The sequence below is a fragment of the Lathamus discolor genome, chromosome 3, assembly GCF_037157495.1.
Source record: "Lathamus discolor isolate bLatDis1 chromosome 3, bLatDis1.hap1, whole genome shotgun sequence".
NCBI classification, from domain to species: domain Eukaryota; kingdom Metazoa; phylum Chordata; class Aves; order Psittaciformes; family Psittacidae; genus Lathamus; species Lathamus discolor.
Genome location: NC_088886.1, coordinates 50,211,268 through 50,226,355, shown reverse-complemented (window position 1 = coordinate 50,226,355; position 15,088 = coordinate 50,211,268). Strand labels below are relative to the sequence as shown.

General features: G+C 46.2%; 1 protein-coding gene across 1 annotated transcript; it reads left to right on the top strand.

Moving 5' to 3' along the window:
• The first annotated feature begins 1,883 nt into the window (after positions 1-1,883).
• Positions 1,884-14,900, top strand: LIPH (lipase H). The gene is made up of 10 exons (XM_065675155.1): positions 1,884-1,935; positions 5,860-6,227; positions 6,915-7,023; positions 7,126-7,227; positions 8,216-8,305; positions 9,358-9,525; positions 10,440-10,535; positions 11,499-11,610; positions 13,092-13,265; positions 14,828-14,900. The coding sequence occupies exons 1-10, from the start codon at positions 1,884-1,886 to the stop codon at positions 14,898-14,900; spliced, it is 1,344 nt and encodes a 447-aa protein (XP_065531227.1).
• Positions 14,901-15,088: the final 188 nt, after the last annotated feature.

The following is a 15,088-nucleotide window of genomic DNA, read 5'->3' as shown; positions in this document are numbered from 1 at the left end:
TTGTCTTTTGAGGGAAGATTGAGAGTGACAAGGAAGAGCCTGCCAGTCCCAGTGTACCACCTATTGAACTGATAGCCACTTGGATGTGCTATCTCAGATGGGAAATGGAAATCTGAGGAAAACGATGGGGAAAAGAAACAAGCAGGGCTTAGCTCGAGGCAATAAATTGTTACCTCTTTTTGTGCTGAGAAGAAAGGCAAGGCCCTCTTGATTTCTTCCTCCCATTTTATCTCTGATTCTGACATGTCTTTTGCAATAGGTAAAAGCCTTCTGTTCATCTTGCCTGTTTCACTGTTGGACCCGTTCCTTCACACCATTGGCAGAACTTGCTAAGGAGCAAATATTTTGACAGAGTTTAGGATTACTGGTAGAGGTGAGAAAGGAACTGGGAGGAAAACAATATTCCAAGTGACTTTCTTTTGCCAATGCATCAGAAAAAGCACTTCCCTGAAGCCTGCTGCTTCCAGACTCCAGTTTTTTTGGTGTCTTTTCTCGATGTTTAACCTCTTCAAAATAACCCAGCTTTTGCCTGTGTGATCACCAAATGGCATCACAGCACATATCCTGTAAGACTGATTGCTGAACTGCATGAGGATGGAGAGCTCAAGGTGCTTGTGAAGCAAGCATGTGTGTTGCTAGGCTTGCACCCATGGCTGCAGCGTAACCTGTGCCTGCACCAGGGAAGCAGCAGGCACTTGTCTGAAAAAGAAGGAGCAGCAGCCAGCCAGCAGGCAGAGCTAAGGATTAACCCAAGAATTAGCAAAGTCAAAAAGCTTAATACGTACAGCATGGACCAAAGAAACAGCTATGCCACTGGGAACTTTAAGAGTTTGGCTCCTCACTGGATCATCACCAGGGGAAAGTAAGCAGAGCCTGTGCTTAATGAGGTGTTTCTGATCCTCCCCATGTTCCCTGTCCCTGGTCTGTGTTAGAAGAATTTGCTAAAGAAACATTAGGAAAAGCTACCACATAGCTTTTACACAGCAGCCATCCCTGCTCTCTGCTCCACTCTCCTCTTACCTGTTAACAAACTTCCTACCACCTCATGTTTCCAATTCTGCCACTAGACCTTCCAGCTCCAATTTCAGACTTGCTTTCCTGCCCCTGTCTTTACATCTGCCATCTTCCTCCCATCCAGCACGAGAAAAAGAAAACCCTTTCTTACTTAAATTAGAGCTGGATTCATGAGGTTCCAGCAGGTCTGCAAGAAAATACGGATCTGGTGAGGGTGCCAGATGTAGTGTCATCCAACACAGCTGTCACTTGACAGCCCAGTGGAGACCCAGACTGACTCAAACTGGTACCTTCCCTTGGTCACACCATAGTGCTGTGCCTCCTGCTTGAGGTGACAGGGTCTCATAGGTTAGAAGGGATGCTGGGCCAGAGTGCTCAGCACAGCTGGAGGGATGTGGGAGAGTATGAATCCTACAATGTAGGGCCCTGTGAAACCAAGCGCTTGCCCTGCCCAGATGCTTATCACACTTGCAGTGACACACAGGTTCTCCACTGCCTATTGACATTCTTTGCAACAGACAGACACGCTATAATTCCCTTAGTTTCAACACCTGTAGTCAAATTGCTGCCTACAGTGATACCAAACCATTTGTGTCTTGGATTAGTCATTTCCCAGGGCAAACTAGATTTAAAATAAGGAGACCTGGTAAAATAGAAGGTGCCCCACCTTTTTCAGAAGAAGCTTTAGTTGTATAACTAAAGACTGGTCTTCATTTCTTGGCTGGTAACTTCCTCCTTTCACCACACCTACGGTTACCAGCAGGGAAAAAAAAGAGAGCAAACTGTTGTCAGAGATAGAAGACACATGCCAAAGAAATTGTGGGATCCTTCAAACCTTTTACCTGCAGAAGTTCCATGTGGGAATCCATATGCTGAGGCTGTGCGTTGTGTGGATCTACCTTTTGTATGCGGTGGAAACAGGTAAGAAACCAAGCATTTGTTTTCAGTGTTTCTGTCAAATATAACACGCTTTCTGTGCTTTGCAGAAGCATGAATATATCTACTCTCTGCATTACAGTTACTGCGTAGGGTTTTTCACCAGCATTATTTATTCTGGCAAAGCAAATTATACTGGTTACATGAATGTAGTCAGCTCTAAGAGTTCCAAATATAAAACCAGCAGTCATTTTTATTATCTTTTCCTCCCTTTGCAAACATTCCTCTTATATAAGTACTATCCATCGACACTGAAAATGTCATTTGAAATCTTCAGAGAAGAGTGATTTCTTCTCAGCAGTGTCTGATATGACAGACGCAAAGGATGAATTACCATTCGTGAACATAAGCTTCATTTGATATCCTCACAGCCCTATCAAGAATCAACCTGTGTAACAATAAACAAATGTACTGCCTTGTGTTACCATACACATGGGAGCAAGTCAAGTTATAGCTCTCTGCTTTATAGGGAAAACATAGGATTAAAGAAACCCCAGAATTCTTGTAAATAAGAACTTGTATTTCTGGGTTCTCTGGAGTAATCCTGGGGTCGCATTTTGCTTAGTTTGTTAAATATGCTATAGGAAATGTAGTCATAAGAGGTGGGAAAAGGCACCAAGGAAACCCAATGAGATACTGAAGACCAGTTTAAGAGGTAGAGAGCATACTGCCTCTGTGGAAAATTGATGGAATCGTTCACTGATGCTACTGGGATTTGCTGTGTGGTAGTGAAGTGTGCTTAAAGCTGAAGGCTCATTATTGATGCATAGGACAAATCTGTTGGAACACACTGTAAAGAGCCCAGGCAAGGTGACAGTGTTTTCAGTGTCCGTGAAACTGCAGGCAGGCACAGAAGCAGCAACATGCTTATCTGAGATCCATGTAAAGTGTTGACTGGGAGAGCAGCCCCCTTCACAGGCTCTTTGTGGAAATACAGTCTCCCAAGGACCACAGCTAGGACAACTGCAAATCTGACCCTCTGAAGTGAAAATCTGTTGGAACTTCACTCTGCGAGAGGACAGACTGGTGGAGCTAAAAACTTCAGCTGCTATTCTATTCATGCAGACAGCTTCCAGATCACAGCCCCAAAAATGCCACTATCGCAAACCCTGCCTGTGCGCAGGGTGAGCATCCTGGACAGATACATCCAGGAAAGAAGAACATCCAGGACAGGAGGAAGAAAAAGCCTGGTTCTGAAGCAACATATATATATAACGTGGTTCTGAAGTTACACATATATATATAGATATATTCATATTCATATATGTAACTTCAGAATCCTGCTGCATTAGCACCTCAGAGGCTGATCTCAAGCTTGTGAGGAAAGATGCCCAGGTCCCGCATAGGAATATGGGTTTAACAGACTGGTATGTGGCTGCTACAGGTGCTGAGATCTCAGCGCACCTTGCCCAGGAAACTAGTGTTTGCCATCCTATTTTACACACCAGAAAACTGAGCAGACAGAGGAAAGTGAATTGCCTGAGGCTGTTCAGCAAGCTAATGGCCTAGACAGGGCTGGAAGCTAGTTAATGGAACACTGGGTTAATTGCCACATTTATTCACCTTTCCTGGAGGGAAGAGGTCTGTTGGACATGGGTTAAGTACAGTGGTCTGTTTCCACCTCACTTACTTGCTTGCAGAGTTAATCTCGATAAGCCTCTTGCCCATCAGAGAAATCATGCTGGAGTTTCAAAGACAGTTCCAGCCATTTGGGTAGGATTCGCTGTGCTTATCAGAATGAAGAGCAAAGCCAGGATAACTGGCGGTCCTCGTGTGTCAGCTTTTGTAACACATGGTGGATGAGTCTGGGATATGCACCAGCCCGCCAGAAGAGAAGCTGGCAGGTTTCCCCCCACTATTAGCACTGATCTGATTTTGTTAATCAAAATAGAACAAATCTAACAGACTTGGTGCAGATATAACAAGGCTTTTCAAACAGTTCCTGTGTTAGGTATTAGCAGATGCTGATCAGCTCTTTAAAAGCTCCTCTTTAGCAGAAGGTTTGGGCTGTCCTGGTGACAAGCATAGCGCTCCTCTGGGCAAGTCTCAGCACAATGCAGGAGATACAGAAACAAATGAAGCAATCAGTGCAATCTTGCACCATATAGAAGTAATTCTTGCCTGCATTTCTGCCTGTACTCCTACAGCTTCAGTGGTGGTAAAGATGATTAACAAGACTATGTAAAAATACCATAGAATAAAACAGTGGTTATTAATGAAAAAGAAATATTGTATTATTTATGTTGCAGTAGCACCTAGAGGACAGTAGCTGAGTATCACTGTGAATGCTGGTGTATAGCAGCAAAAAACTATGCCTTTTCTCTGCTAGCTACTTTGAGATCTCCATGTGAGCAGTGTCACAGGAGAACTCTTGCTGCTGCTTCTCTGGAGCATCTTAGCACTGTAAGAGTGAGGTGAGAGCAAGCTGCTCAGGAGGCAGCCATGCAGGTCACCTTTACTCTTGCAGGCAGGACCCAGAGTCCCACTGCATCTGTGAGCCCTAACTGAAGCATTACAGAGGCAGAACACCCTCAATTCAAAGGCCACTGATTTCAACCGAGGTTCACTGGGCCTGGCTGAGGGCTCATTTTCCACCACTCCTGTCCCACTTAGTCATGTTTTACCATAGGCTTTATACAGGAAGGACTCCATGGGTTTCTAGTGCTAAAATTTATTTCTGAATTTATGGTAGCAATTTCAAATATCCAGTTGGACTTAACTGCAACATACTGCCAGCCTATTAACTTTTATTTCTGGAGCTCCTGGGAATTCTGCAAAGTAATTAGCAGAACTATGGCAACTGAGCAGATCATTTTATGTGCTGGGCACAGCACATAGCATTTATATCACTCTTAAGCTTCTGAATTCCATAGGAGGAGAACAGGGAAAGTTGCTCATAGAAACTGAGAGAGTTTCATCATTTAGCAATTGAAACGCACAGAGCAATGGAGATTTGCTCAAGCTCAATTAGCTTACAGCTGTGGGGTTTCTAAACCCTTCCACCTACTGCACAGCCCTTCAAACAACAAAGCTCAGGAAGATTTCTCTAGCAACTGCAGCCTGAACAATTCATTGCAGCCCAGGCTGTATGTGTGAGAGACTCACTCTCCCACAGGGTTCTTCAATCAGATTAAGGGGATTTGCAGAGAAGGACTGTGACCCAGGAAGAGGCTACAAAACCTGAGCGAGCCTTCATAAGCAGTGTCTGTCTGGAGACAGTTACTCCATTCCCTCCCAGTGCGCTGCTGAAGATTGCATTGGACTCTGAGGGCTCAGCTGGTGATCTGCTGGACAAGCAAGGAACAAAGACAGGCTTTCAAATGGCAGAGACCATCCCATAAAGCAGCACTTACATACATTTCAGTTACTCTTCAGCTGTGTATAAAACAGTATCAGTACCATATCTCATGCGGTCAAAGGGTGTCCCATTTTGCAGTCTGAAACAGCAGGCTGCATCTGCAAACACAAATGAAGGACTGAGCTGTCGCTCACAGCAGCAAGATCCTCTGCAGCTTGTCAGCTCCAGTTACAAACAAACCATGAAGGTATCTCTTTGCTCTAGAACCTGTCCAGGGCACCTGGGTGTGCTCTCAAACCAATACAACAACAACTGGTTGTCAGTCTCTGATACCTTCCTCACACTAGAGGGATTCTTGGAGAGAGTATATGCCATCTCCCAGATGCTAATGGAAGCAGGACTGTGCTGCTCCAAGATGGTACACCCGCTGTCTTTGTTCCAACATGACAAGGAAGCCTAAGGTTCAGGGTAGCTCCAGCCATGAACATGATAGAGAGGAAGGAAGTAGCTTACAACATATATTCCTGTGCCTGTGTAGGCTGGCAGGAAGAAGGGATCAAAGCAAACGTATTGGTGCTAACCTCAGGATTGCCACACTGTGTTCTTTTCAGATCCTGAGGAGACATGCCCTGCATTCACAGCTCTCAGCATCGGCAATGCTTTGGTGGGGACACACCTGAAGGTGAAGCTGCTGCTCTACACCAGACAGAACCCAACCTGTGCTGAAGAGCTCAATTCACCAGCCTCCAAGTATCTAGATGTGACCAAGAAAACTACCTTCATCATCCATGGGTACCGACTCACAGGCTCTGCCCCCGTCTGGATCCCGGACTTGGTGCACCTCCTGCTTTCTGTAGAAGACATGAATGTCATCGTTGTGGACTGGAACCGTGGGGCAACAACTCTCATCTACAGCCATGCCTCCGGAAACTGCAAAAGGGTTGCTGAGATTCTGAAGAAACTGATTGATGAGATGTTGGTAAGTTGAACGCTCACGCTATGATACAGTCATTAACACACCGTATGGAAAGGGCACAAAGGGAGTGTTTAAAACAGCAGCAATTCCAGGAAAATAAACTCCTAAAAGGAAATATATTAATTTTTGGAAGTGCAGCTATACTTGCGTGCCAAACTCTACCCTCAGTCTTGGTACAATGGTATTTTGTTGCAATATTCAGTTTATACTCTATATATCTGGGCACAAAACTCTACAGATATGTTTTCCCGTACATAGAAACTCTATTTCCACTTGATGTATGTCCAAAGGTAAGCTTATGGCCATCCACTACAGTTTGCAACTCCTCTAAGATGTTGCACAGGTACAGACAATGATGACACTGGAATTCTTGCAGGAACTACATGTGGGGCAAATGGAATTGTACTCATGGGGCCAGTGAATATTTTCTCCTTCCATACTTGTAGTCACTGCCACAGTAAAATACAACCATTGCCTGAGCGGTTCTCATCACAGCTCTCTCAGATACGGGCCTCAAACATGAGTGCTGGTGGTACTGTGGGACCATCAAAGGGGAAATATTCGTAGAATGGAACACGCCAAGGGAGAATGTGGGAAAAGTAGGGAGATGCATTTACATTCCTTCTCCTAATACTGTTTGTGCCTTTCATGTGCCTAAAATCTGTGACCACGAGTACTTTTAAATCCCAGATTGATGGAGCATCCCTTAAGTCCGTGCACATGATAGGAGTGAGCCTGGGAGCACACATCTCTGGCTTTGTGGGGCAGCTGTTTGATGGTGCACTTGGAAGAATCACAGGTAAGCTCTTCCTCCTGTCAGTCCTTTTGCTTCAAGGATAGCTGTTCACGGTGACCACAGTCAGTGCTGAAGTGACACCATGTGCCTGGCTTTGTGTTGCAGGTCTTGACCCAGCAGGCCCCTTGTACAGAGAAAAACCACCCAGCGAGAGGCTGGACCCTACGGATGCACAGTTTGTTGATGTCATTCATTCAGACACGGATGGTACGTGACATTTGTCCTCTTTACCATAACAAAGAAACCTAGAGGCTGATACGGAGCATGGGAGAGCCGGGGCTCTGGTAGGCAGCAGTGATCCTTGCTCCGCTATCCCAGGAGGACAGCAGCCTCCTTCGGTGGTGCTGTGAAGGCCTCTGTGTCCCTGCCTTGTCCTCACTGTCATCAGCACTCCCTCGGGAGCTGCTGTTTTATTTGCATTTCAAACATGCTGCAGGTTTATAGCAATAACAGACTCATGGCCCATGAACAGCAAGGACTTAGGCACTGGTGCAGCAGTCCCCTGTTGAGACCAGCTCACAGTCCTGCCGGAGCTGTTCTGCACTAACCTCACACTGCCCAGTCATCCCAAAAGCTAGTCACATCACTGAATGCCTTGCATAGCAGATCAGTTATTCCCAACCCAGTGGCTCCCTGCACTCTTCATCCCACCTCCCATAGGCTAAACCCTCCTCCAAGATGAATCTGGAATCTCCTTCAGCCCTCTCTTTTCCCATCCGGTGCACAGCACATCTCCAAACCCCCAGCCAGAGCAGCAGTGCAATGCAAGCCCTCCGCTCTGCTCACACTGGCATCCCACCCCACTGGGCTTGGCTTTCCAACCTCATCTTCTCCCAGCCCTTCCAAGAACTCAGACGTCAGCAGCACAGTGATATCCAGTGCTTCACACCCCTTTTCCTCTCCCACACACAATGACACAAAAAGCCAGAGTTTGTACCGTCGCATGCACTGACTTATTTTGATTTGATATCATTGCTAAGGTATTTGATAGCATTGCTAAGCTGACACAGCTGGGTCACAACCATTTGGCCTGCTGCCTAAACAGATGAATGACATTAATATTCCTGCACAGGCAGGCATCCTAGAGCTAAATAACTATTTTTTTTTTGCCCCTAGTTGTTTTCCTATGTTTCCTTCTTCTGCATTTTATGATTCAATATTCCCTCCCCTCACCTCTCATATTTTCTTTTGTCAGGACTAGGTTACAGAGAAGCATTAGGCCACATAGACTTCTACCCCAACGGTGGGACCGACCAGCCTGGCTGCCCACTGACAATATTTTCTGGTAATTCATTCTGCCTTGAATTGCACAAACACTGACAGAAAGAGAGGAGAAGGCCAGAGAGTCATCATCATTGCTTAGAAAATACATGAAGCCCAGTTCTGGGAAAACCGCAACAGCAATCTCTTCCAGCACTGATGTGGCCCAGCGATGGAAGAGGGGGTTAGCTGATGTATATCAGGAAGACATACGGGTCAGGATTAATCCTGTTCTGTCACAAATACAAATAGGATAATTGTCCATGCACTGAGTTATCAGGTGGATATGTGCTTTTATTTTGTGAATACATTTAGAAAACCTGTGGGGTTATTATTATTATTACTACTAATGATAATATTGTTATTACTTCTTAGAACACACACAAACTCCAAAGACAAGCAATAGCAAGAACCTGTTCAGAAAACAGGTTCAAGATGAATGGGGTTATAACGAACCCAATGCCCCTTTCTTGGCAGTGACAGGCAGCGCAGTCTGGAAGGTAGAGCCCTGGTCTTGAGTGTAAGAAAGCTTTTACCCTTTCCAGCCTGGTAGCAGAACTGGTTTTATGGAAGTTGGGTGAAGAATATACCTCACGGAAGAAAAGGCAGTAATGTGAACTCAACCTTTCTGAGACTCAAGAGAATCTACAGAGGAAACAAACCTGAAACAAATATCCATAGGAAATACGGATTTTTTTAATGGAAATGAGGCTTCACTCATTTTGCTGCTCATGCAACACCTCATTTTATTTGTTATGTCTTTCTAAAGAGTTTTTTACACCAAAAAAGAACACCTGACACTGAATAGTGTCTACAGCTGGATCCTCTGAAACTGCACTAACAATACGAACAAATATGGTCTTAAAGTCAAAAAAGAGGAGAAACAGCAGTAGGCATAGGCAGAGCTGAGTGTACGCAAAGGGAGAGCCAGCGCCCACTCAGTGTTCTGCCACAGCCCACTGCAATGTGCTGTGTTCAGGCTGGTCAGGGATTGTCCTTTTTAGCCAGTGCATTGATATTGTTTTCCTGAAGCATGAGGGTTGCTAACAAAACATTTCTTCCCTGTGTGTGATTAAGGATTGCAGTATTTTAAATGTGACCACCAGAGGTCTGTTTTCCTCTTCATGTCATCCCTGAAACAGAGCTGCAATATCACGGCATACCCGTGTGACTCCTACAGGAACTACCGGAATGGCAAGTGTGCCAGCTGCGAAACCTTCTGGCCTATGCCATGCCCCATCCTAGGTGAGGATCCAGGGGATGTAAATACATCCTGAACACACGTGTCTGACAGAGCTGCCCATCATTACTGTAACTTGGAGTGTGACAAGTGTTTTGCTGAAGGGCTAACACCACACGGTGCCTTGCAAAAGCATGTCAGTTGTTCCTACTGAGGCTTTTGGCATGGTGTCTCCCTGACATCTGCAGGGGTACAAACCTCTGCTGCAGGCAAAACAGGCCTGAGAAATGTCCCTGCTCTTTGCAGGGTCACGTCGCATTAAAGTCTAGAACAAAACGCACATGTAAAGGATTCTAGAACTGGAAAAGCCAAAATAAGGTGGGATCTTTACACAAAAGTCACAGAAACAATGAATTAAGGTCCAGTAGTTGCAGAGTTTGAGGGACAGGGACATGTTCTTACTACAACAGAATCTTTTCTAAGAAACCTTCCGCTCCACAAAGCCCTCTTGACTGTAGAAGGAATGGCAGTGGGATGGACAAAGGGTATTCTGGGTGTTTGTAACCCACCCACAGAGGTGTCCCACCCTGGATGTGACAGGCTGCTATTTCTGAAATGCTGATGTTAAACCCCCTGACAGTTCCAGAAATGACTCACAAAAAAGGGGATGATTTTCATCCTGCACTGCAAATGAAATCCTTTTTGACCATGGATGGTCATCAGATGTGGAAAAGGACTGACCTTAAAACAGGCATTGAGCAGTAACCAGGCATATTTAGACACTCGGCTGGCTTTAGTTACACAAGTCAAACCAAGCCCTGGTACAAGTCGCAGGGCCCAGGAGCGTGTGTCACGGCACCACCTCACAGCTGGCAAGCAATATGCTATTTCTTAAATACTTGCTTTGTTATTTTCAGCAGTTTAGTTGCTTACATACCTGTGCGGTAACTCTGTTTCCTCTCCAAACTGCCATCGATAGGTTATTACGCCCATGAGTGGAAAAGCTATTTAACACAACAGAGCCATCCAGTGACAAGTATGTTTTTTGATACGGCAGACAAAGAGCCATTCTGCAGTAAGTGACTAAGATTTCTGAGATCATTTTTCTCTCTGCATTGCCTCCTTCCGCAGCAGCTGAGCAGGGATGTTTAGTTGCAATTGGCACCATAGGCAGCATTTTAGAAGCAAAGCCAGCAGCTGCTGGGTAGAATTGTGTCCATCTGCAGCCTCGCCATTACGTTCTTTATCTGCAAACCTGCCCGGTGCTCACTAGAGATGTGTTAAGAACAGGCTCGTCTTGCTTACGGTGCTAGGAAATTTGCTGAGAACACGCAACTGAAACCTGAAAGGGTAGTTCCTAAACTGTGTTTCAAAACAACACGCCACAAGGTGTGGCGCAGGGAAAAGGTGTGTGGGAACAATGAGAGTCAAAGGCATGCTCTGAGCTGAACAGGTGAAAGAGCTACCATGGACAAAAGCAAAAGGCACAGGGAAAGGGCCCAGGCAAAGGAGAACTGGTGTAAAAAAAGGTTTCCCCAAGGTTTCTCCTCACCTCAGTGGCCACCAACATACCAAGCCATGGGCAGGGATTATGGCTGGTCAGCAAGTGAATTCCGTGACTGACAAAGCAGAGGAAAGAGCAGACAATTCTGCTCTAAGACAGATAAGACAGATGAAAGATGGTAAGAGAGAAATGAAGGGGTTCAGGAGTGAACATTCAGAAGCAGGCAGGACAAAGAAAAGGCAATCTGAAAATGAATGGGGAAGGCAGGGAGTGAGAGGCGACTGCTGAAAGGCCATCTTGCGTGCCGTTTGTGTAACCCTTGCTGTAGGGCTTTCCCACACATCTCTCAATGTTTCTCTTAGCAATCTCTGCAAAGGGAGATGGAAAAAGGGACAGAGAAAGAGGTTTTAGAGATGAACTGAATGGGAGGAACACATCCTCTGACTGCAATTCAGCTCCAGACAGGCACAGAGCTGGGCTGGAAAGCAGAGCGAGCATGCGGTCTGACCACGCTTGTGCTCTCTCTCCCCTCAGTTTATCACTACTTTGTGGATATTATTACATGGAACAAAGACACCAGAAGAGGCACCTTCAGCATTGTACTAGCTGATGAAACTGGGAAGGAGGCAGAATCTAAAGTTAACCCGTAAGTCTTACCCATCTACGGCCTGTAAATGTTAGCAAACCACTTGGTACGACTGCATCTGCGAGGAGGCAAGATACCCTCCTCTCATTTCCCTGCTGATCCTTGGCAGGGTACATGCCTTAGAGCTTTCCTGGCCCTATGCAATTGTCACAGGCTTCCCTGCCGCAGAGCAGCTGACAGCCCAGGCCTTTGGTCTGGGCCCTTCTCAGTCATCTAAAGGACTGAAGTGGACAGTCTCAGCCAGGGGCACAGCTGTCCTACACTTCCACTAAACAGGAGGAAAAACACATCTTCCCCCTCTTTCCTTCCCCTTCCAGGGAGTGTTCTGTTCCAGCTCTGGGTGCCCAAGACAGCTGGGATGAACCTGAGCCTGAATGTGTAACATCCAAATCAATTCATTTCACTTTGAGAGGCAAATTAGTGACTGGTGCTTATGTGGACATGCAAATTCCCGATTGATCATAACACACTTCAGCCAAACAAGTCCTGCTCAACTAGTTTTCTCTATCTGCATACTCTCTCAGCCACATCTGCTTGCACTGGAGCAATCTGCATAGCTCCCTAGGGCTGCACGACAGGACCAGTGAGTGTGTGGCAGCCCACCAGGCAGCTTGCCTACACACACACACATCGGATACACCTTTGGCAGGTTAAAACCTGCCCTATTTTGTCAGACTCCTAAAACTTCTCAACAAGACCAGGCATTTTGAGCATTGCAACCAGGATACACTTCCATCACAACTGCACTCTTCACCTTCCTAAGGGAAAACTTTAAACGATGGCCATACAACCAGAGACATAAAGAATGTGTTGTGTGGTCACGGCCACAGTTGTGCTGCTTCTGCACCAAGACAGGTTCAGTCTTCATGCATATCTCAAAGTGGAACTGGCCATTCTGTCAAACCCCAGCCCTGCAAGTTTTCACGTCTCTAAGCCTGTGCTTAAAGCTGGATTACTCTCCACTAATTCCAGCCAACACTGCACTGTTTCACACATGCTTCTGCTGCATTTGCCAGAAGAGAACTACCAGAAATTTAGCTAGGGGCATTAATACCCCCAAGGTACAGTCTTCCATTTGTAGAGCTTCCTCAGCCATACAGTGTTGTTACAAACAGATGCTTATAAACAGCAATGTATTCTACAGACTCCACAAGTGACTCTGTTCAGGCGTGCACACACAGCCAGGTACAAACATCATTCAAGTCTGGTCCACTTGGGTTCAAAACAGCATCACAGTGGGGATTCTGGTTTGGGACCACAGCAAATGCCATCAGACTTCTGTGTCCCCACTCTCACCCCGAATAACTGAGTGCAAAAGTGGCTGAGCAGGTTCACACCTGGAGACCTGAATTTCCTGTAAATCAGAAGCTGATTGTGAGTTCAGTTCTCCCCCCAGCACTGTTCCTAATATTACACTGAATGTATTAAAGCGGTGCTATTCCCTTAGTGACTCTCCAACACCTTGTCTGCTTTATCTTTAGAGAAGCTGCAGCCTTTCAGCGTTACAACCAAGTCACTTTGCTAGTTGGATTTGACCAGGATTTTGAAAATATAGAAAGGATTTCCCTGACATTTTCCACAGGATCTGTCATTGGCCCAAAATTCAAATTCAGGATTCTCCGAATGAGGTTCCGGTCACTTACAAATCCAGAAAGGTAAGCAGAGGTTTACAAGCCATTGCAGACTGGACAGAAGCGAATCAATCTCCCACATTCCTGGCCTGGCTGAGTTTCTCCAGAAGAATTAGTTTTATTTCACATTTCATTCTCGTACACCTACCTTGGGATTAAATGCTGTCTTTTGTGCATACACGCAAATCCCATAGGTGAACACCCACCTGAACACAGACTTTGTCTTATTCTACTGAACACATGTGCTTAGCGGCCTGACTCTGGCGTGGCCTGACCTTTATACCTTTGGTCAAGAAAACAACCGGTGAGAAGCTGCCCAGACCTGAACTCTGGGCTGAAGGTAAATGCAATACAGATATCCAGCCCCAAATATACATTTTATAACCCAGCCAATTTCTAAGTCCAGTCAAGCAGGGAGATTAATTTACTCCTGGAATTCCAGGAACTGGGAGCTGCTTGCCACTATGCCCTAACACACTGACTACTGTCCACATCGTGAGGCTCCTGCCAGGCCATTTGCTGATGAGACCTCTACAGCTGCTTCAGTCACCTTTGCTCTGCAGTCCTACCCTTAAGCTTCCCTGATTTCTAGGGCACCTTTGGAGGACAGGATCTCTACCTGAGCTCAGCAAGTACATAATCTCTCAGGCTGACCCTGTGTGCTATGTGGACATCAATCCATACCATGCTTTATATTTGGGTTAAACAAGGATTGCATATCAGAGAGTGAGCAGGGTGAAGCAAAAACAAAAGGACAGAGCTGCAGAACATGTTTCCCTGCAGATGATGAAGGTCAGCTTATTTTAGCCCTGCAGTAAGGAAAAGATTGTGTATACCTAATAAGCAAAGTCCTTCCGCAGCTCCCCCTTGCTGACACTGGCTTTCTCCTGTTCCCCATCCCCACAGCCACTTCCAGCCCAAGATCCACATACAACCTTTTAAAAAGCAGGTGCAAATGCCCTAACCTTTCATCAGAGTCTGTCTAGTCTCTCCTAGGAGGGGCTGCTACAGACTATGAGCACAGTTACATGACTGTTTTAACACCATTAAGTGTCACTGTCACGTGGAGGGATGTCCTGCCCTCTCTCTTTCCTTATTCCAGTGCTAATTAACAATGCTCACGTGGCCCCAGGTGAAACCGTAAGTGTTCCCACTGTTTTTTGGCTGGTCTAGCTCTAAGCCAGATCAATGCCTGGTCCCAGCTCCAAGTGCAAGCACAATCCCTAACACTGGCATCAGGGAATTGGTGAGCTGGAAGGACCACTCTGCTCAGGGTGCTCACGAGTGTAGGCTGGCTTAGAGGGAACCATGAACTCCACAGCCTCAGTTTGCTTGCTGGCTTTTGTGTCTGTTTTTCCACAAGGAAATGCCAAAGATAACACAGAACAGAATGAAAGTATCATCAAGGTATCTCTGACCTCGGTAAGGCTTGAACTCAACCTCACTTTAGGTGGACTTCAAGCTAGCTGTCCTGAGAACATAGCTGATTATATGTGAGCCTCCAGCACGCTGGGAGACTTGACTGGGAGGCGATACAAGAAAGGCTGATCTTTCACTTTCTGGCTTGCGTTACTGTGTTTATGCAGACCACAGCTGTGCAGGTACGACCTTGTGCTGACGGAGAACGCCAAACACACCTTCAAGCCTATCCCATGCTGAAGCAGGAGCTGTCACCCCTGCCGGTGGCAGCCACTCACAGCCGTGCGGGCACTCACCCGAGGGCTCCTCGGCACCTCCTGCGGAGACCAGACGACAGCGCGGCAGGGCACTCGTACCAGTGACCTGGTTCATAAACGGGGCTGTGCAACTGCCATAAGGAACACGAGGTCGCGCCGTGCTTCTGGGAT

What these genes read in the sequence shown, in the direction of transcription:
- LIPH (XM_065675155.1), top strand. Translation starts at nt 1,884, where the DNA reads ATGCTGAGGCTGTGCGTTGTGTGGATCTACCTTTTGTATGCGGTGGAA. An exon ending in TTTGTATGCGGTGGAAACAG is followed by an intron (nt 1,936 to 5,859) that starts GTAAGAAACCAA and finishes TGTTCTTTTCAG; the next exon opens with ATCCTGAGGAGACATGCCCT. An exon ending in GCAGAATCTAAAGTTAACCC is followed by an intron (nt 11,611 to 13,091) that starts GTAAGTCTTACC and finishes CTTTATCTTTAG; the next exon opens with AGAAGCTGCAGCCTTTCAGC.